The sequence below is a fragment of the Oncorhynchus tshawytscha genome, linkage group LG12 (assembly GCF_018296145.1).
Source record: "Oncorhynchus tshawytscha isolate Ot180627B linkage group LG12, Otsh_v2.0, whole genome shotgun sequence".
NCBI lineage: Eukaryota > Metazoa > Chordata > Actinopteri > Salmoniformes > Salmonidae > Oncorhynchus > Oncorhynchus tshawytscha.
The window spans coordinates 28120021-28142570 of record NC_056440.1 but is presented as its reverse complement, the minus strand read 5'-3'; the positions used below and the strand labels follow the sequence as shown (position 1 = coordinate 28142570).

The 22550-nt window shown below is 41.2% G+C and overlaps 2 protein-coding genes across 2 annotated transcripts; both read left to right on the top strand.

Moving 5' to 3' along the window:
• The first annotated feature begins 152 nt into the window (after positions 1-152).
• Positions 153-16288, top strand: mob1a (MOB kinase activator 1A). The gene is made up of 6 exons (XM_042331562.1): positions 153-430; positions 962-1128; positions 4425-4518; positions 13423-13556; positions 13655-13818; positions 14082-16288. The coding sequence occupies exons 1-6, from the start codon at positions 417-419 to the stop codon at positions 14157-14159; spliced, it is 651 nt and encodes a 216-aa protein (XP_042187496.1). The 5' UTR covers positions 153-416; the 3' UTR covers positions 14160-16288.
• Positions 16289-16410: 122 nt separating this feature from the next.
• Positions 16411-22311, top strand: LOC112262862 (TRAF-type zinc finger domain-containing protein 1). Its single transcript, XM_024438671.2, has 12 exons — positions 16411-16856; positions 17235-17271; positions 18018-18153; positions 18284-18337; positions 18428-18869; positions 19054-19353; positions 19534-19598; positions 20249-20494; positions 20758-20896; positions 21049-21256; positions 21460-21526; positions 21618-22311. The coding sequence occupies exons 2-12, from the start codon at positions 17237-17239 to the stop codon at positions 21654-21656; spliced, it is 1731 nt and encodes a 576-aa protein (XP_024294439.1). The 5' UTR covers positions 16411-16856; positions 17235-17236; the 3' UTR covers positions 21657-22311.
• Positions 22312-22550: the final 239 nt, after the last annotated feature.

Here is a 22550-nt window from a genome sequence, read left to right as displayed (position 1 = left end):
AATACTTGTGACGTCCCCACATAAAAACCTAACAAATTTCAACTTAAATTGTGTAACTTCAGAGTTTGAACGTCCCAAGAAACCAGCATTTTAAGGACCGTATAAATACTGCTGAACCATCCATATTACAACAATTACTGAAGTCATTTCCATGAGAATCCAAATGAGGGCGACAAACGTACATGTCGGCAAAATGTTGCGCTAACTATCTACGTCAAAATATTATTTCTTCAGGGTACTATTACACTGACAAGTGAGAGAAGAGTTAGAAAGTTCGGAGACTTTTCACCAGGGAAGCTAGAAAGGCTGTATATTCATCAAACAACCAGTGAAACGTTCGATACGACAGTTCTTTTGAGCGTCGATATTCTTTGGTCTGCATTTGTCTTCGTTTTACGACCGAAACTAAGTTAACGATGAGCTTCCTATTGTAAGTAAAGCTAGTTATATGTCACGTTTTAACTCGTAGTTAGCTAACGTTACCTAACTGGCTGGCTAGCTATGTTTGCATAACTTTAGATGCAGACATATACTCATTAGTCATGATGTAACCACAGATTGTCATAGTTGTCGCTGTAACTTGTCTTACGTTTTAATATAGTTAGCTAAATGTGACTAACGTTACCCAGCTAGCTAGATGAGCTAACGTTAGTTAGCTAAATAACACGATCATGTCACGTTATAGCTAGCTTAAGTGTCACTGATGGGAACTGCTCATTGACGCATTTTTAGCATGTCGACAACTAACGTTAGTGAACAAGTTAACTAGCAAACAATTATATATAGCATGGGTTCCTTCCTGTTTTGTTGCTGTCTGCTGATTAGAGGACAGTGTTTAACAGGAAGACTGTCAGACTTGTATGATTTCATATCTGAGCAGTGAGCCCATCTACTCATCACTAATAGCTCAAACATGGAACATCACAGTTTGACTCGAGCTCCCTCTCCTCCCTTGATCCAGTGGCAGTCGCTCGTCTAAGACCTTCAAGCCGAAGAAGAACATCCCAGAGGGCTCCCACCAATACGAGCTGTTGAAGCATGCAGAGGCAACGCTGGGGAGTGGGAACCTGAGGCAGGCTGTCATGCTGCCAGAGGGGGAAGATCTCAATGAGTGGATTGCTGTTAACAGTGAGTAAAGGGTGATTGAAGGAGGGTAGCACAGAATATTTAATTGACACCTGTTCTTAATGACAGCCTTTAGGTTTCAAAGGTGACCACACAGTCTAGTAGCCTAGTGGTTAAGAGCATTGGTTCAGTAATCGCAAGGTCGCTGGTTTGAATCTGTTGTTGCCCTTGAGCAAGGCACTTAACCCTAATCGCTCCTGTAAGTGGCTCTGGATAAGCGCGTCTGCTAAATGACTCAAATAATGCACAATGTCTTCCAGAAAACTGGTTAAATGAAAAAATATTTTGGTATCCACATATGTATGTTTTTGGTTTGCAGTTGAACAAAACCAAAAAAATTGGAATAATTTACTAAATCTTACCTTATTCCACAAAGGAATCCTAAAATGTCCCGGACAATATTATTGGCATAAGTAATTAGAAATGATTCGATTTCAAGTACCTTTACTTTGGAATTGAACTCACCTGTGGTGTGTTGCAGGTGCCTGCAATATAAAAATCCCTCATTCAATGAGTTTGAATAGAGAAAAGGACTCATTCTCATCTTGTTGCTGTGTGTACCTCAATGAACATGGAGAAAAGGAAAGAAACCAGAGAATTATCTGAGGTCAGTCATACGCAAGATTGTAGACAAGCATGGACAATCTCGAGGCTACAAGTCCGTCTTCAGACCTTGATGTTTTTGTTTCCACTGTACGCAATGTCATCAAGATGTTTAAGGCCCATGCCACAGTAGCCAACCTCTCTGGATTTGGCCGCAAGAGAACTTGATGGATGATTGTTAGAATGGTGGAGAAAGCACCTCGATCAACTGGCGCACAGATTCAAGCTGACTATCAGAAAGAAGGGATCACAGTTTCATCTCGCACCATCCGTTGCCAATCAATGAAATGGGATTATATGGTAGGAGACCAATCTGTCCACAGGACATTCTCCCAGAAGAATTTTGGCATGTCTAGGTGTGTTGGCAAATTGCCACCAGGCTTTCCTGTCTCTTTCTCCCCACTGCTGAGAAGGAGACATAAGAAAGCCCGACTGCAATTTGCCAAAACACACCTGGAAATGACAAAATCCTTCTGGGAGAATGACCTGTGGACAGATTAGAGCATTTTGGTAAAGAATACCATATGTATGTTTTACAGAAAACAAAATTAAGCCTTTGTAGAAAAGAACACCTTCTCTACAGTCAAACATGGTGGTTCAGTGATGTTTTTTAGTTGCTCTGCTGCCTCTGGCACTGGGTGCCTTGAATGTGTGCATGGCATCATGAAATCAGGAGAATACCAAGGCATTTTGGAACGCAATGTTTGGCCCAGTATCGGAAAGCTGGGTCTCCTTAGGTCATGTGTCTTCCAGCAGGAGAATGACCCCCCCCACAAATACACTTCAAAACGCACCCAGGAATGGGTCAAGACAAACGCTGTACTGTTCTGAAGTGGCCAGCAATGAGTCAAGATCTAAATACCATTGAAAACTTGTGGAGAGATCTGAAACAGCAGTTGGGAGAAGGCACCCTTCACATCTGGTAGAGCTGGAGCAGTTTGCTTAAGAGGAGGTCCAGTGCAGAGGTGCAGGAAGCTCTGATGGTTGTAGGAAGATCTTGATTGCAGTTATTTTGACCAACGGCTGTGCTAACAAATACATCTAGGGTGTCAATTTTGTTAATGCCATTTCTGTTTATTTTCTGATATTAAATGGATATATTAAGTTCTGAATCAAAAACAAAGGTTTAGTAATATTAACAGTGAAATAAAGAATTGCGGAGACTAAATACTTTGGTAAATTTCAACTTTTTTTTTAGGGAAAATAGTGAGTTACTTGAAAAAAGTACAAGGCTGCCAATATATTTGACCACAACTGTGGGTGGGTGGGTGTGTCTGCACGCATTTGGAAAAGTATGCAGTTCACTTTTTCCACATTTTGTTACGTTGAAATTGTTTTGTCTCTCCCCTTCATCAATCTACATACACAATACCACATAATGACAAAGTGAAAACAGGTTTAGAAATGTTTGAAAATGTATCATTTTTTTTAATGTAAATAATGTTATTTTTTAAATTTGAAGTATTCAGACACTTTGCTATAAGACTAGAAATTGAGCTCAGGCGCATCCTGTTTCCACTGGTCATCCTTGAGATGTTTCTGTAACTGTCCACCTGTGGAACATTTCAATTGATTGGCATGATTTGGAAAGGCACCCTTCTGTCTATATAAGGTCCCACAGTTGACAATGCATGTCAGAGCAAAAACCAAGCCATGAGGTCGAAGGAATTGTCCGTTGAGCTCAGAGAAAGGATTGTGTCAAAGCACAGATCTGGAGAAGGGTACCAAAACAGTTCTTCAGCATTGAAGGTCACCAAGAACACAGTGACCTCCATCATTCTTAAAAGGAAGAAGTTTGGAACCACCAAGACTCTTCCTAGAGCTGGCCGCCCGGCCAAACTCTGCAATCGGGGGAGAAGGGCCTTAGTCAGGGAGGTGACAAAGACCCCAACGGTCACTCTTGACAGAGCTCCAGAGTTCCTCTATGGAGATGGGAGAACCTTTGAGAAGGACAACCATCTCTGCAGCACTCCACCAATCAGGCCTCCTCAGTAAAAGGCACATGACAGCCCGCTTGGAGTTTGCCAAAATGCACTTAGACTCTCAGACCATGAAAAAATAATTCTCTGGTCTGATGAAACCAAGATTGAACTCTTTGGCCTGAATGCCAAGCATCACATCTGGAGGAATCCTGGCACCATCCCTACAGTGAAGCATGGTGGTGGCAGCATCATGCTGTGGGGATGTTTTTCAGTGGCAGGGACTGGGAGACTAGTCAGGATTGAGGAAGAGCTTAACGGAGCAAAGTACAGAGATCCTTGATGAAAACCTGCTCCAGGGTGCTCAGGACCTCAGTCTGGGGTGACCTTCCAACAGGACAACGACCCTAAGCACACAGCCAAGACAACGCAGGAGTGGTTTTGAGACAAGTCTCTGAATATCCTTGAGTGGCCCAGCCAGAGCCTGGACTTGAACCCGATTGAACTGCCCTGAAGAGACCTGAAAATAGCTGTGCAACAATGCTCCCCATCCAACCTGACAGAGCTTGAGAGGATCAGCAGAGAAGAATGGGAGAAACATGTCAAACTTGTAGCTTCGTGCCAAGGAAGACTCGAGGTTGTAATTGCTGCCAAAACTGCTATTTCAGTTTATTTTGAATAGATTTCTAAACCTGTTTTTACTTTGTCATTATGGGGTATTGAGGGGGAATAAACTATTGAATCAATATTAGAATAAGGGTCTGTTCTCCGTTTCAGCTGTGGACTTCTTCAATCAGATCAACATGCTCTACGGCACCATTACTGAGTTCTGCACTGAGACCAGCTGTTCTGTGATGTCTGCAGGGCCCAGGTAAGATGGGCAGGGAGACAGACTATTCAAACGGAAAAGGAAATTCCACACACCTTTTTGCTGTGGAGGAATTTGACCAACTTTTGGCTTAAGAACCTTCATCAGATGGACACATTCCATACATGTTCCCTTTTTTAAATTTGTAGTATTCTCTGAAATGACCTGAAGAGTGATAATGCTGTTCCACTTAAACAAAAGTAAACTACTTTGCAGATATAACAGACAATCATATCAGTCAAAATATAAAATTCCCAGTTCATGCTACAAAATCTACTTTAAAAGAGGTTTTAAAAATTAAGTTCTATGACAGAGTAAGGCATTGTTGGCAGAATAGATGGATGCAGTTCAATGCATGGATTCATTTAATAAACCAATGTATGTTTGTAGTCCAACAAATATTGCTACCAGGTTGTAAATCACAGCTGGCCTGGTACATCGTTTGCTTCCTCCAGCCATTCGGGATGCCCTGTTTCAGTTTCTATGACTTTATTTTGGACAAAAGCGTACGAATGTAACTAAGGCTGGGAATACCAACACGATCAAACTACCAAGGGAAATGATCACAAGTCAGTCATAACGTGGCTAATAGGCTAGCTTATCTATTTAGGTAGCTAGTCATGATGTAACCACAGATTGTCGCTGTAACTTTTGTCTTACGTTTAATACAGTTAGCTAAATGGGACTAACGTTACCCAGCTAGCTAGATGAGCTAACGTATTTAGCCTAATGTTAGATACTTTTTTACATATCATGTAGCTAACTATGTGGACACCCTTTCAAATGTGTAGATTTCACTATGTCAGCCACACCCTTTGCTGACAGGTGTATAAAATCAAGGACACAGCAGTGGCAGTCGATTGGCCTTACTGAAGCGTTCAGTGACTTTCAATGTGGCAAGCCTAAGATCAGCATGCGTCGGCTGGAGTGGTGTAAAGCTTGACACCATTGGTCTCTGGAGCAGTGGAAACGCGCTCTGTGTAGTGATGAGTCATGCTTTACCATCTGGCAGTCCGACGGACACATCTGGGTTTGGCGGATGCCAGGAGAAAACTACATGCCCCAATGCATAGTGCCAACTGTAAAGTTTGGAGGAGGAATAATGGTCTGCGGATGTTTTTCATGGTTCGGGCTAGTCCCCTTAGTTACAGTGACAGGAAATCTTAACGCTACAGTATACAATGACATTTTACATGGTTCTGTGCTTCCAACTTTTGTGGCAACAGTTTGGGGAAGGCCTTTACCATTTCAGCAATGCACCCGTGCACAAAGGGAGGTCCATACAGAAATGGTTTGTCGCTAGGTGTGGAAGAATTTGTCTGGTCTGCACAGAGCCCTGACATCAACCCCATCGAACACCTTTGGGATGAATTGGAACGCCGACTGCGAGCCAGGCCTAATTGCCCAACATCAATGCCTGACCTCACTAATGCTGATTGGAAGCAAGTCACCCCAGCAATGTTCTAACATCTAGTGCTATTATAGCAGCAAAAGGGGGACCAACTTCATATTAATGCCCATGATTTTGGAATGAGATGTTCGACAAGCAGGTGTCCGCATACTTTTGTTCATGTTGTGTAGCCGCTGGTTAGGATGATGACATTGGGTGAGTGGCCAACTTTGTCCCCCATATTGTTTTTCTGTGGCAGGCAAGACATGGTGTCATTTATTTAGCGAGCAAGAAATGTGAATCACTTTGCTAGCTAGCTAGGCTGAACTTGAACGACTGTCATCCACAGTTTAGCATAGCTCTTAGTTGTCAATCAAATGTATTTAGCATTGTCAAATGGGCGGACAGGCAAGTTCCCCTTCAGTCGTCAAAACGTGGCTTGGGACAAGCATGCATTGGCGGGCAAGCAGGCTACTATTCCCCATCATTTAGCAGTGCAATTTTGACTGCCAACTACGAGCTGAATAAGTTTGAGGGTTTATCTACCGTTTCCTCGTTTAGATTTTAGATTATATCGGTCTTGCTAACATTAGTTGATATTGTTGATGTATAGGAAACTAAGGGGGAGAGAGCCTAGCTTTTCATGGTGGTTTGATCAATAGGACTGTAAAGTTTCCAAATGTAAGACTTATTTGCAGAAATCCATTCAGGTGTAGTTTGGCTTTTTGGCCATTAAAAAAATAATAATAATCTAAAGTCGCACTGTTGCTACTGCCTGTAAACACACAATCCAGTTAAGAGTGAATGATGGCAGGCCCATTTGTTAAATGGCTTATTTGCATATAGCCCTATTGTATCTCTGATTGGCTATGGCGCACCGGTCTGTGTAGACTCCTGTCCTGGGCAAGACGGATGTTTTATTTGCTGCAGTGTTTATTAATTGTCCAAACGCATAGCCACATTCCCACTATATTACTATAGAACACAAATACCTTACTCAACGTCATTCCCAAACATTCTATGAATGTGTGAAAATGACCATATTTAAGTGCTTGCTTGTCAGAATGTAAGAAGTGTTATATTCTTCCTGTGGGTCTATATTATCACAATACAATTTCATGTTGCTAAAACGTTGTCAGTTCCACTTAAACATGAATGTTAGTTATTCACAAGCCACTGCTATGGTCAGCTCAGGCCTGACTTCCCCCACACACACACACACACACACAAATGTTACATTTTGATACCTAATTTTAAACTTTTGTTCCTTGCATTAGTTTCACTTCATGTTTTTACGGTGTTAATGCAGTACATAACATACTTTCTGGAGTTTTCTGAGCCCATATTCACAAATCGTCTCACATGAGTGCTGACCTGATTATATAATCTTATTCATTATGATTTAAAGGGGAAAATGAAGCCTAGTTCATCAGTCCTTCTTTGAGACACTTTGTCAATTGATTCTTGTCAGCTAAAAAACCGACAAATGCAACAATTTCTATTATTTTACTGCGTTACACTTTGAAAAAGAAATTCTGTAGGTCCTAGTCTATGGATTTCACATCACTGGGAATACAGATGTGCATCTTAGTCACAAATAACTTAAAAAAATGAAGGAAAAAAAGGTAGGGGTGTGGATCAGAAAACCAGTCAGTATCTGGTGTGACTGCCATTTGCCTTATACAACCACCAATTGCCTTATGCAGCTTCTCCTTCACATAGAGTTGATCAGGCCATTGGTTGGAGCCTGTGGAATGTTGTCCCACTCCTCTTCAATGGCTGTGCGAAGTTGCTGGATATTCTCTGGACCTGGAACACGCTGTTGTACACGTAGATCCAGTGCATCCCAAACATGCTCAATGGGTGACATGTCTGAGTATGCAGGCTATGGAAGAACTGGGTTATTTTCAGCTTTCAGGAATTGTGTACAGATAGATTTTTGCAACATGTGGCTGTGCATTATCATGCTGAAACATGAGAGGATGGCGGCGGATCTCAGGATCTCGTCATGGTATCTCTGTGCATTCAATTCTCTGTTAACAGCTCTGGTGGGCATTCCTGCAGTCAGCATGCCAATTGCACACTCCCTCAACTTGAGACATCAGGGGCATTGTGTTGTCTGACAACCAACTTTTAGCATGGCCTTTAATTGTCCCCAGCACAAGATGCACCTGTGTAATGATCATGCTGTTTAATCAGCTTCTTGATATGCCACATTTTTCAGGTGGATGGATTATCTTGGAAAACGAGAAATGCTCACTAACAGTGATTGTTAAAAAGAAATTGTACACAACATTTGAGAGAAATAAGATTTTTGTGCGTATTAACATTTTCTAGGTTATTTTATTTCAGCTCGTGAAACACTTTACATGTTGCATTTTATATATTTTCTGTGTAGTTTTGGTACTTCCTCAGAGTTCCTTCTTCTTGCTCTATTTTCGGTCTCAAGGTCAATCAAATTTAATTGTTTAAATTTGATTGACTAATTCAATCAAATGTATTTATAAAGCCTTTCTTACATCAGCTTATGTCACAAAGTGCTGTACAGAAACCCAGCCTAAATCCCCAAACAGCAAGCAATGCAGGTGTAGAAGCACGGTGGCTAGGAAAAACTCCCTAGAAAAGGCCAGAACCTAGAAAGAAATCTAGAGAGGAACCAGGCTATGAGGGGTGGCCAGTCCTCTTCTGACTGTGCTGGGTGGATATTATAACAGTACATGGTCAAGATGGTTCATAGCTGACCAGGGTCAAATAATAATAATCACAGTGGTTGTCGAGGGTCAGCACCTCGGGAGTAAATGTCAGTTGGCTTTTCATAGACGATCATTCAGAGTCTCTACCGCTCCTGCTGTCTCTAGAGAGTTGACTGGGAAAGGTAGCACGTCCGGTGAATAGGTCAGGGTTCCATAGCCGCAGGCAGAACAGTTGAAACTGGAGCAGCAGCACGGCCAGGTGGATTTGGGACAGTAAGGAGTTATCAGGCCAGGTAGTCCTAAGGCATGGTCCTAGGGCTCAGGTCCTCCGAGAGAGAGAGAAAGAAAGAGAGAATTAGAGAGAGCATACTTAAATTCACACAGGACACCGGATAAGATGGGAAAAATACTCCAGATATAACAGACTGACCCGAGCCCCCCCGACACACACTACTGCAGCATAAATACTGGAGGCTGAGACGGGAGGGGTCGGGAGACACTGGCCCCGTCCGACGATACCCCCGGACAGGGCCAACCAGGCAGGATATAACCCCAACCACTTTGCCAAAGCACAGCCCCCACACCACTAGAGGGATATCTTCAACCACCAACTTACCATCCTGAGACAAGGCCGAATATAGCCCACAAAGATCTCCGCCACGGCACAACCCAAGGGGGGTGCCAATACTATGTTTGTCTTCAGGAAGGCAGTGAGTTGCTACGCAACAGCTTGTAATATTTTTTTTGAGAGGAATGGGAGATTCGATATTGGCCAATAGTTTTTAATATTTTCTGGGTCAAGGTTTGGCTTTTGCAAGAGAGGCTTTATTACTGCCACGTTTGGTACACATCCGGTGGATAGAGTGCCTTTTTAAAAATTATTTCCAACAGCGGGCCAAGCACAGGAAGCAGCTCTTTCAGTAGTTTAGTTAGAATAGGGTCCAGGATGTAGCTTGAAGGTTTAGAGGCCATGATTATTTTCATCATTTTGTCAAGAGATATAGTACTAAAACACTTGAGTGTCTCCTTTGATCCTAGGTCCTGGCAGAGTTGTGCAGACTCAGGACAACTGAGCTTTTGGAGGAATATGCAATTTAAATAGGAGTCTGTAATTTGCTTTCTAATAATCATGATCTTTTCCTCAAGGAACTTCATGAATTTATCACTGCTGAAGTGAAAGCCATCCTCTCTTGGGGAATGCTGCGTTTTAGTTAGCTTTGTGACAGTATCAAAAATACATTTAGGATTGTTCTTATTTTCCTCAATTAAGTTAGAAAAATCGAGCAGCAGTAAGGGCTCTTCGATACTGCACGGTACTGTCTTTCCAAGCTAGTCGGAAGACTTCCAGTTTGGTGTAGTGCCATTTCCGTTCCAATTTTTTGGAATCTTGCTTCAGAGCTTGGGTATTTTCTGTATACCAGGGAGCTAGTTTATGACAAATGCTTTTTATTTTTAGGGGTGCGACTGCGTCTAGGGTATTACGCAAGGTTAAATTGAGTTCCTCAGTTAGGTGGTTAACTTCTTCCGGCTGAAATCCCGTTTAACAGGATCGATTTGACAACAGCCAGTGAAAGTGCAGGGCGCCAAATTCAAACAGAAATCTCATTAACCTCTAGTGACACCCCATCCCGGATCCGGGAGCGTAATCATCGACTGACACTAATTAGCATAACGCAATGGATATAAATATTACTAGAAAATACTCCTATTCATGAAAATCACAAATGAAATATATTGAGACACCGCTTAACCTTTTGTTAATCACCGTGTCATCTCAGATGTTCAAAATATGCTTTACAGCCAAAGCAAGACAAGCATTTGTGTAAGTTTATCGATAGCCTAGCATAGCATTATGTCCAGCTAGCAGCAGGTAACTTGGTCACGAAAATCAGAAAAGCAATCACATTAAATCGTTTACCTTTGATGAACTTCGGATGTTTTCACTCACGAGACTCCCAGTTAGATAGCCAATGTTCCTTTTTTCCAAAAATGTTATTTTTGTAGACGAAATAGCTCCGTTTGTTCTTCACGTTTGGCTGAGAAATCGACCGGAAATTTCGGTCACGACAACGCCGAAGAATATTCAAAATTAGCTCCAAAATATCGAGAGAAACATGGCAAACGTTGTTTAGAATCAATCCTCAATGTGTTTTTCAAATATCTATTCGATAATATATCCACTGGGACAATTGGTTTTTCAGTAGGACCGATTGGAAAAATGGCTACCTCTGTATTTTGCGCGAGAATCACTGAGCCATCAGGTGACCACTTACACAATGTAGCCGCTTACGGGTATTCTTCAACATAAAGGTGTAAAACTACGTCACAATGCTGTAGACACCTTGGGGAATACGTAGAAAAAGTAATCTGGTTGATAGCCCATTCACTACTCAATAGGGACGCATTGGAACGCAGAGCTTTCAAAACATGAGGCACTTCCGGATTGGATTTTTCTCAGGCTTTCGCCTGCAATATCAGTTATGTTATACTCCCAGACAATATTTTTACAGTTTTGGAAACCTCAGTGTTTTCTATCCTAAACTGTCAATTATATGCATATTCTAGCATCTTGTCCTGACAAAATATCCCGTTTTACTTTGGGAACGTTATTTTTCCAAAAAATGAAAACACTGCCCCCTAGGCACGAGGTTAAAATTCTTCAAACATACAAGTATTATACACCATTTTAAAGAAACTTGTTATCCCACCACAGTGTCCGATTTCAAAAAGGCTTTATGACGAAAGCATACCATGCGATTATGTTAGGTCAGTGCCAAGTCACAAAAATACACCGCCATTTTTCCAGCCAAAGAGAGGAGTGACAAAAAGCAGAAATAAAGAGGAAGTTAATCACTAACCTTTGCTCTTCATCAGATGGTACTCATAGGACTTCATGTTACACAATACATGTATGTTTTGTTCGATAAAGAAAATGTCAGTTTACATTGGCGCGTTATGTTCAGTAATGTTTTGCTTCCAAAACACCCGGTGATTTTGCAGAGAGCCACATATATTTACAGAAATACTCATCATAAACTCATCATAAATGTTGATGAAAATTGTTATGTTATGCGTGGAATTAAAGGTATACTTCTCCTTAATGCAACCGCTGTGTCAGATTTAAAAAAAGCTTTACAGCGAAAGCACACCAAGGAATAATCTGAGTACAGCGCTTAGCCACCAAAACAAGCCATATAGATACCTGCCATGTTGTGGAGTCAACAGAAGTCAGAAATAGCATTATAAATATTCACTTACCTTTGATTTTCATCGGAATGCACTCCCAGGAATCCCAGTTCCACAATAAATGTTTGTTTTGTTCGATAATGTCCATTTATGTCCAAATACCTCCTTTTTGTTCGCGTTTAGTTCACAAATCCAAATTCACAAGGCGCAGGCACTTAGTCCAGACAACGTCAAAACAGTTCCATTACAGTTCGTAGAAACATGTCAAACGATGTATAGAATCAATCTTTAGGATGTTTTTATCATAGATCTTCAATAATATTCCAACCGGACAATTCCTTTGTCTTTAGAAATGAAAGGGAACGCAGCTCGCGCTCACGGCCGCGCGCATGACTTAGCTCATGGCATAATGCCAGACCCCTTAGTCAAACAGCTCTTATTCGCTCCCCCTTCACAGTAGAAGCCTGAAACAAGGTTCTAAAGACTGTTGACATCTAGTGGAATCCTTAGGAAGTGCAATCGGACCAAATTTAAACTATCTTGGATAGACATTTACTTAAAGCTACAAACCTCAGATTTCCCACTTCCAGGTTGGATTTTTTTCTCAGGTTTTTGCCTCTCATATAGTTCTGTTATACTCACAGACATCATTCACACAGTTTTAGAAACTTCAGTGTTTTCTATCCAAATCTACTAATAATATGCATATCTTAGCTTCTGGGCCTGAGTAGCAGACCGTTTACTCTGGGCACCTTATTCATCCAAGCTACTCAATACTGCCCCCCAGCCCAAAGAGGTTAACTGATTTTTGACTACCTTGGGTAGGTGGAAGGAGTCTGGAAGGGCATCTAGGAATCTTTGGGTTGTCTGAGAATTTATAGCACGACTTTTGATGATCCTTGGTTGGGGTCTGAGCAGATTATTTATTGCAATGTAATAAAATAGTGGTCCGATAGTCCAGGATTATAAGGCAAAACATTAAGATCCACAACATTTATTCCATGGTCCAGAGTATGACTGTGGCAGTGAGTTGGTCCGGAGACATGTTGGACCAAACCCACTGAGTCGATGATGGCTCCGAAAGCCTTTTGGAGTGGGTCTGTGGACTTTTCCATGTGAATATTAAAGTCACCAAAAAAATGGAATATTATCTGCCATGACTACAAGGTCCGATTTAAGAACTGTGAGGAACGCTGCATATGGCCCAGGAGGCCCTTAAACAGTATCTATAAAAAGTGAACCTCAAGAGACAAAGTTTTTTTTTTTTTTGTAAATTGAAATTTGCTATCTATAAATGTTAACAACACCCCTGCCTCCGCTTGTCTCTTATGCTCTTTTCCAGCTCCTGAATCTTACTGTAGTATACTCTCTACTAATCATTTATGGTAAATCTTTTCTTCGAACAGAAAGTAAATCTGAGCGCTGGTAAAATGCTTTGTCTAATAGGACAACCTTTTTGTACCCCAAACTGGGTCTTGTTAGGAAGATGCCCTCTTCTAGCCATGTGTGACTGTCCAACAAACAGTGATGATGAATTGTGCCAAAAACATTCAGTGGAAGCCATAATTTCACTTTATTAAAACTAAACTAAAATTCTCATTCCATCTCGCTGTTGGTCCATCTCTACCTCTCCTCAAGGTATGAATACCACTGGGCGGATGGCACCAACATCAAAAAACCCATCAAGTGCTCTGCTCCCAAGTACATAGACTACCTGATGACCTGGGTGCAGGATCAGCTGGATGATGAGACACTCTTCCCCTCCAAGATAGGTTAGTTAAATTCGCTTTGTATAAATTCGAAACCTTCATAAATTTAGCATATACCTTTTGGCTTTTAGATAATAGAACTCCCGCTCTGTCTCCCTTAGGAGTGCCCTTTCCCAAGAACTTTATGTCCGTGGCCAAGACTATTCTGAAGCGCCTGTTCAGAGTCTATGCCCACATCTACCACCAGCATTTTGACTCTGTGATGCAACTGCAGGAGGAGGCTCACCTCAACACCTCCTTCAAACACTTCATCTTCTTTGTCCAGGTGCCACTGCTAATACATTCCAAATATCAAATGATCTCTTTATTGCTGTTTAGAATCATGACAATCATTTCTATCAGAGGAGTCTTGTCATAAATCATGCCTCCATGAATGTAGTAAATAGTATTCTATTCCAATTGATGTATTGTGCAATTATAATTCATGGTTAACAGGCATACTTGTTACTATCTTGTGTAAATATAGTATAGCAGGTAAAAAGCTATGTTTGATTACATATGGCTTGTGTGGTATTTTACTGTGTGTAGGAGTTCAACCTCATTGATCGCCGTGAGCTGGCCCCTCTGCAGGACCTCATTGAGAAACTGGGCTCCAAGGACAGATAAACACCTCCGTCTCTCGCTCTCTAACCCCCCTCTGTCTTTCTGTAACTTCTTCACTTGGCCTTTTCTTTCTCCATCCATTCATTTACCTGTGTGTTTTCTGTTCTAGTTTTTTGCTCTCGCCCTCTAGTTGTCTGACTTTGTTTCAGGGCTTGTTTTGTTAAAGCTCACTCTAGTCTTTAAGGTAAGATGCCAGGGTGTAGTATATTAAATGTATTTTTTTTGGTCGTTTTGTTAAACAAATTCTATAATTGGGACCTGCTGACCTGAACTGTGGACCAATATAATTTAGGAGTTTAAATGGAAACCAACATTTCTTTCCTATAGGATTTACAAGCACATAAAAAAAACATTTTTTTTTTAATTATCATGTTTTTAGTCAATGTACTTAAATACTGTTTTTTGGATCTTGTATCTGGAACAGTTTTTGTATTTTAGATTTTTTTCCACTTAAGATGAACAAAGTTGCAAAAGTCAGGGGATATTGATCAATACATATTTGCAGTGTCACTTGATATACTTGTGAAATAGATAATCTTCCATAGTTCATAAACAATCAGTGATCATATTTTTATGCTTGACTTAACTGCTTAGTTATAAGGTATTTTAAGAGAACGCATTCAAGTATCAGAGGATGACATTTTGAAAACAAATGAAATGTAGTATAATGTGAATATTTTGATCTTTCTCATTTCACTCAAATAGCACAAAATGTGCCTCAGTTATGTTTTTACTATGTCAAATTCCTTGGATGTCTTTGTCCTTCTGCTGGTACTTAATTGTAATATCAAGTCAATTCTTGTTTTATTGTTTATTAAACATACCTTTACTCAAGCATGCAAAATGCAATAATAGAAATAGTGCTCGCACCAATACATGACAAGGTTGAGTGTGTGATAGGTCATTATTTTATGTGATATTTTTTTTGTTTTTTGTCTTATCTGAGTGTGTGACATGTTAACTCACCCTAGTCCTTATGTGTTCAATCCAGGCACAGTGCTAAAGCAGTAGGGCTGTTGGTTGTGCCACCTTGACGCAAATTAAATTGATCCTATTCCATGCAAATTTCTTGCCACAAATGGAATGTTATTTATAAAGAAAAAAGCTATTAGTATTTACCCTCTTCCTGATATGGACTGAGTATAAAGGTCTAGGTGCTACTCCATTTGATACCTTAGACATGCTCCGAAACTTTCGTGACTTAAGTATTTTTTAAAATTCTCCTGCTGTGGGCTGGATGTGTTAATGTGTAGTTCATACATGCATACTCGATGAGCAGAATTAGTCTTACCTCAATTAGCCACGAAATCCCAAGTTTAAAACAGACTGTTTTATGGAATCAGTGCTGTGCCATTTTCCCCCAAGTGGGCCAGTCCCCTAGCAATTTGAGTTCAACCAATGAGCTCCAGCCCCTTGCCATATGAGTGGCAGCTAGCATGAGGCACATCATGCACATACAGCAAAGTGAGAGAGGTCAATGACGTGTTGCACATATCTGCACATACTTGATGTAGTATGTCATTTTTGGGGACCACTTGGCTCATTAGTGCTACTTTCAGAACTACTGGCAAAAATGATAGAAAATAAAGTCACCTGATATATACTGATATACCGCCAGTATGTGTGCTTATAGATTTGATTATGTTCAACATTGATTTTCAATGTGCTGTTACATTCCCCATAGGCAATGATGTTGGGAATAAGACAATACACACCATATGTTTCTGGAATAAGTCAAGTGTAGTTTTTTTTTAGGGGGGGGGGCTACTCTTTTTATTTTTTACACATTAACCTAATTTTTTAGTTTTTCTTTTTTCTCCCAGATATCCAATGAAAACAGTTTGGTATGCCATAGATTTGGAGTTACATTTTATCATATTTTTCATATTGCTGTTGAACAATTCCTTTTAACTTTGGTTAAAGGAATTTTAAAAAGTGTAACATATATATATATATTGGAGGTCATTTGTGGGCAATGTGATTGTTACAATGCTCAATGTGAGTTCAATACTCTGCTGTAAATAGGATAATTTACAGAACATTTATCTGAACAAAACTGTGCTTTTTTTAAATGTCTGAAATTACATTATTCATAGCAGAATAGCTTAATTAACATTAAATGAATTTGTGGAGATTCTGTTTGTATTGAATTTATTTTAAATGGTTGAGTTTTTGCAAAGACTAAATGACACCTTTTCTTGATAATAACCCATCTTGACCATTCACTGCTTCCACTCTCCCTCTGCCTGGCATAAGATCACATCTACTACTTTTACCAACCACTCCCATCAATATGTCCTAGGCTATTGGTTATCAAAATCAACATTGTCAATTAAATGTCCGAAGACCACATTCACAAAAACTATTCATTTTGACGAAGTGTTTGTTGACCGTTTTGGGTGGTGGTCAACAGTATTTCGATTAGCGAATCAGATACTAGATACTTGTGCGTCACTTGGTAGCTGCTTTCAGGAAACGCTTGCTAACATGGTTTGCATTAACTATCTTGGAAATCAGAAAGCTAGCTAGGGTGAAACTAAAACTAAGTAAGCAGCATAAGGGCTTTCTTGTCTCTCGAAGTTTATTCTGACATTAGCTATTGAAAACAGCGATTTAAAGCCTCATCTTTAGCTAGCTACTAGCCAACTAACGCCTAGCTACCAGCGAAGTAAACAAGGGACCAAGTCACAGCAGCAGGAGGTATGTAACTTTCTCATTCATAGATAAGGGTATATGTGGCTAAATCGAAGCGATCGGCATTGAACAGAAACGATAGCTAACTACGTTGCATATTTGCTTGGTCATTGTCAACCAAATGACGGTACAAAATGGGAACGTTTTCGAGCTAGCCTGTGTGCTAATTATCGAACGTTAACGATACGATTATTTTGGGGAGAGAACTAGAGAACAATACTGAGAACTAGCTAGCAATAATGTGGGTAGTCGCTATCTAACAAACTAGGTATAACAGGAGATCTTTGATGCCACAGATTTCTTCAGTGGATTGGTTGCCACCCCAGTTTCGAATGTCACTTGCCAATTGTATCTTTTTTTTCTCCCTTTTTATGTCCCTGCAAGCCATGGCAAATGAAAGCACACAGTTCTGTGCCAATTGGTAAGTACGCTTTTATATATTTTTTAAAAAGTATGTGGACACCCTTAGTCGATTCGGCTGTTTGTGTATAAAATCGAGGACACAGCCATGTAATCTCCAAAGACAAACATTGGCAGTAGAATGGCCCGCACTGAAGAGCTCAATGACTTTCAATGTGGCACCGTCGTAGGATGCCACCTTTCCAACAAGTCAGTTCGTGAAATTTCTGCCCTACTAGAGCTGCACCTGTCAACTGTAAATGCTGTTATTGTGAAGTGGAAACGTCTAGGAGCAACAACAGCTCAGCTGCGAAGCGGTAGGCCACACAAGCTCACAGAATGGGACTGCTGAAGCACATAGTGCATACATTTTTTTTTCTCAGTTGCAACACTCTACCAGGTTCCAAACTTCCTCTGGAAGCAATGTCAGCACATAGAACACATTTGGGATGAATTGGACCGCCGACTGCAAGCCAGGCCTAATCGCCCAATATCAGTGCCCTACTGCACTAATGCTGTTGTGGCTGAATGGAAGCAAATCCCTGCGGCGATGTACCCAGAAGAGTGGAGGCTGTTATACCAGCAAAAGGGGGGCCAACTCCATATCAATGCCCATGATTTTGGAATGAGATGTTTGACGAGCAGGTGTCCACATACTTTTGGTCATGTAGTGTATGAAGATTCAGGCAAATTGAGAAGTAGGCACAATGTTAATAGATACATTCTGACTCCTCTTTCTTGCTCCTTTTCATCTCTCTCACTCTCTAGTCAGCATGACATTCCAGAGGCTAATTTCACTACTCATGAGAGTCACTGTCGCCGGAATATTGCTCTGTGTGATGTATGCCAAGAGCCAGTGCCCCGTTCAGATCTGCAGCAGCACAAGGAACAGGAGCACATGCAGGTATGGTGCTAAAGATGGAGCGGGTTGGAGCCGGGAAGTGGGTGAACTAGATACTTGAGTGAACATCATCCCAAAGTTTCTGTACGATTGTTATACAGGAGGCTTCACAAACATTTTATTTTAATTTCAGGTGAAATGTAAGTGCGGTTTAAAGATTGAGAAAAGCCTCATGGAATCCCACCAGGTATGTACAACTTGTATTAGAATGGAGACCCTTGTGATGGTCACAGATGATGTATTTCTTTGCATTTTCATCTGACCTACTCTTTTCCAGAGATCTGAGTGCAATCAGCGGATGGTGCCGTGTCAGTACTGTGAACTGGAGCTGGTTTTCAGTCAGTCCAAGGAGCATGAGGATTATTGTGGGACGCGCACAGAGCCCTGTCAATTCTGCAAGTGCAATGTAATGTTGAGGGAGCAAGCTGTCCATCCAGCCTTGTGTGGTAGCCTCACACCACCTCAAGAGAGAAACAACAGCCGGGCAACTCTCAGCCCAGCAGAGACCCAGTCTCCAGGAACATGGTTTGAATCTCATTCCATCCGTAACCTGCTGAGGGCCCAGGAGGGAGAAGGCCACAAGAACAACAACGCCAGTGCGTCTGACCGCAGGGCCCTACCACGGCCACTGGAGGCCAGAGTGCACAACAGCACCCGGGGGCAAGTGGGCCAGGGAGGAAGGGGGAACATTGCCCCTAGGAATACAGACTTCAGCCACTGTAAGCCTGCCAATGGCTCATACAAAGTGTTCAAGTTTTCACATTACCCTCAAAGAATTACACACATTTACTTCAACTTAGTCTGGTATTGATAAAATGCCCTGGCCTATATTAAAGTAGAAAACTGTTTAATTGAATAACTTTTTTGTGTGATTGTAAAAACATCTCATGTGTTGTCACCCAGTGCTGGAACAGGAAGCTGCAGTGCTGGGCAACAACAATAACAGCATGGCATCATTGGCATGGCCTGCAGACAAACCACTGGGAGAAGACTCTGCCAGCCTGGACTACCTTCTGGCCCTTAGCCTGCAGAGTGATGGAGACACAGGGGATGTAGGGGGAGGAGCGGGGGCATTGTGGACAGATGTCTGGGACCACAAATTTGGAAGGATGTCAAGCAGCGGCTCTCTTATCTCTCCCCCTAATAACAACTACCACCATATCACCACTGGCACCAATACAGCACCAGAACATGACCAGACAGGTCAGATGCTAAACTAAAATACCAGTTATTGTCCTTGTTTGTTTTCATGTGATATTGATATTGTTACAGTATGCTGCCCTCTTCTCCCTTTTACATTTTGACTTTCTTCAACCCTGTCATGATTTAAAAACAAGTTCGGAATAAAACCCATTATTTCTCTGCTCTTTTTCTCCCATGTAGACACCATGTTGCCCTGTGAGTTCTGTGAGAAGCTGTTTCCTGAAGAGGACCTCATTTTACACCAGGTTAAAAGGATATTTTGCTGCTTAGCCTACAAGTCACGCTAACGCCATGGAGGCTGAGCCTGAACTGACCAGGGAATCAATTTCCTTTACATGCTGCAGCAGTTGGTTATAAACTCATGCCCCTTATTTCCTTACTTTGAGTGCACATTGTTTCGTTGCTCTTGTTTGCTCCCTCTGGACTAATTTCCTAGAATCTCCTCCTGAGTACAGTTAATTATTATTTTTGTTTTCGACAATTTGTTTTGCATTGTTTTTCTACAGAACTCAGTCAAGTCAATATACATTCCCTCCCCACACACACAAATCCACATACATTCATTCTCACAGAGGGATCCACAAACTAAGCACGAAGGCAAACAATCTATCCAAAACAAACTAACATGCAAAAACAACACAAAAACAATTCATTATTGGTCACTCCAGTTTGTGCCTTGCACTTGGTATCGCCCCCATCTCCTTTAAGAACATAATTATTTAATGTAAATAGTTATTGAGGAATGCCACAATGTGTGACTGTTAGTAATTTTCCATCTCAGGACTGATCGATAGTGTGTATCATGTGGGAATCACCTGAGGGTAGCTAGCCACGACCTATCTGGTTAGCAGAAATACATTATTTTCCCCTCACACCTGTCTTTGTTGTCTTTCAGACTGGCTGTAGTCCTGCCTCAGCCTTTGCATCTTTCAGCAAGCGACCTCCATCTCCATGCTACGATGGCAGGATTGCTAGGGGTGCTGGTGGTCTTCTGCACATCCCACCTGACACCCCTAGCTTCCCCCGTTCAGTCTCCCCGCTTTCCTACAGTCCACCTGCCAGTCCACTACAGAGAGATGTGGTCATTCCCTGTGAGTTCTGTGGAGTAGCCCTGGAGGAGGCCGTTGTCTTTCACCACCAGGTACATAATTTACAGTGCAAGAGATGGTGCTGTATAATGTAGATCATGTTCAAATAGTGTATGCCATTAAGGTCAAATAGTCCTGTCACATTACCAATGAGGGAGAAAACAGTTGTTTTGACAGAGGTAGAAAAAATCTGATAATACACAGGAATGGGAGCAAAGTGGTAACATTGCAATTACTCCAGTATTTTCATTGCGCTAACATGCTGTTCCATAGTAATTACCTAGTAATTGAGTATATCCTGACACTTTGTTTACAGGATAAATGTGACCTCCGACCTCGCACGGCTCCCTTAGTGGATAAGGTCAACAAAGTGTCCTTTCAAAAACCATCTCTTCCTCTCAAAGAGAGCCGTGGATGGAGCTCCTCTGAGGTGCAGAGGAGACTCAAGCACCAATGTAAGACACTGAACCCCACGTTCACCAATGCACAATCTTTTTGAACATCACTGATTTCTTTAAAACAAAGTCAATGTTGCTTGGGTTCCATCTATCCACCTATGTAACATTTTTACATCAAATTCTGTGCGTGCACATGCTTGCGTCTAAAGTGGTCCCCTTGGATGGGCTGGACAGAGAGAAGCCCCAGGTGCAAAGCCCAAATGAATGGCAGAGAGTCCACAGTGTGCTACCCATTCCAGGGAAGATCTCAAACTGTGATCCTCAGGTGAAGAACAGGCCCCAGCATGGGAATGAGGCAGAGGGGGGCCACTTGCTATTCAGTGAAGGCCACAAATCCAACTCTGCAGCAGCTGTGGGGTAAGAACAATGACACTTGCTGTAATAATGTAATCTTAACATTTGTTTAATTTGATTTGGCACAACTTCATTTGAAATTGTTTGGGTACATCCTATTTGGATTACGTCTTGTGTTACAGAACTAGGGTTGAAAGTGTTCTCTTTTGTATAATATAGTGCTAAGGCTTCCAAATGTAATGAAATATGTTGTATCCATCTGCCAGACCTCCCCTAAGAGAAAACAATGAGGGACCAAGGATTAAAGGACCAAGGAATGCAGGGCCATCAAAGGTAAATAATCCTTATTTCTTTAGAGCCTCTATGGTGGCTATAATTATTTGTTTATAGTTGAATGTTTTTCTGTATCAACCTTCATTTATAGGTGCCTAAGAAGCAAAACAAAGAACAGGAAGATGAGTGAGGGGAAGACTGTCGATGGAAAGAGCTGCAGACAATCACCAAATGCTTTTTCTGTGTGCGGTAGTCTGTCACTCTAACAGTGGTGGCGTTACTGGCTGGCTGCATTGCCGATGCCTGCCAGATCTCACTACACTTGGGAAGGTGTTTAACATATCAGCAAACCACAAATTGTATAACAATCTGATGCCAGATTGTGCATCAGAAGATGTGGCGCAAACCAGTGGTTGATGCAATGCAATGTAGTCCTCCTGGAACATGACCAGAGTCTCTTTATTGCCTGTGTGTGTTTCTGTATGTATCAGTTGTTCTTTCTTTTTAAAGTCTAAAGAGTGAAACTTAAATATTTGAATGATTCCAATAGTTTGTAATATAACTTTCAGCTTTTTGTAATCTTTTAAACTTTTAATATAAATTGTATAGAATTTAGGAAACCCACCTTAATATACTCTTGAAAAACCTATGTAAAATGTGTACAGGTATGTTAGAAAGCTTAAAGCTCCACAAAGAAATTGTACTCTTCACTTAATAATGCAAAATCAATGACACACACAGTATCAAAGCATTATTTGTATTTCGGGCTGCACCTATTTGAACTGTTTGTTTTTTGTATGCTTTGTGATAATATCTTCAGACTTTTAATAAATCCTTAGTATCAATGTTTTGGTGCTTGTGGATGACTTAATATAAAAGTGTCCTCAATACTAAGTATTAATCACATCGCTATTTTCCTAGAATCAAAATGGGCTATAATGCTTTGAACCCTCCACATGTAAAAACTGCACATTTCACATATGTTGCTGGTTACGGCAGTGTGACCGGAGTGAGCTTTGCAGGATTCAAATGAGTACTTTGTCAATGGTACTCTATTTTCCCCTTAGAGCTACTGATGTTGGAC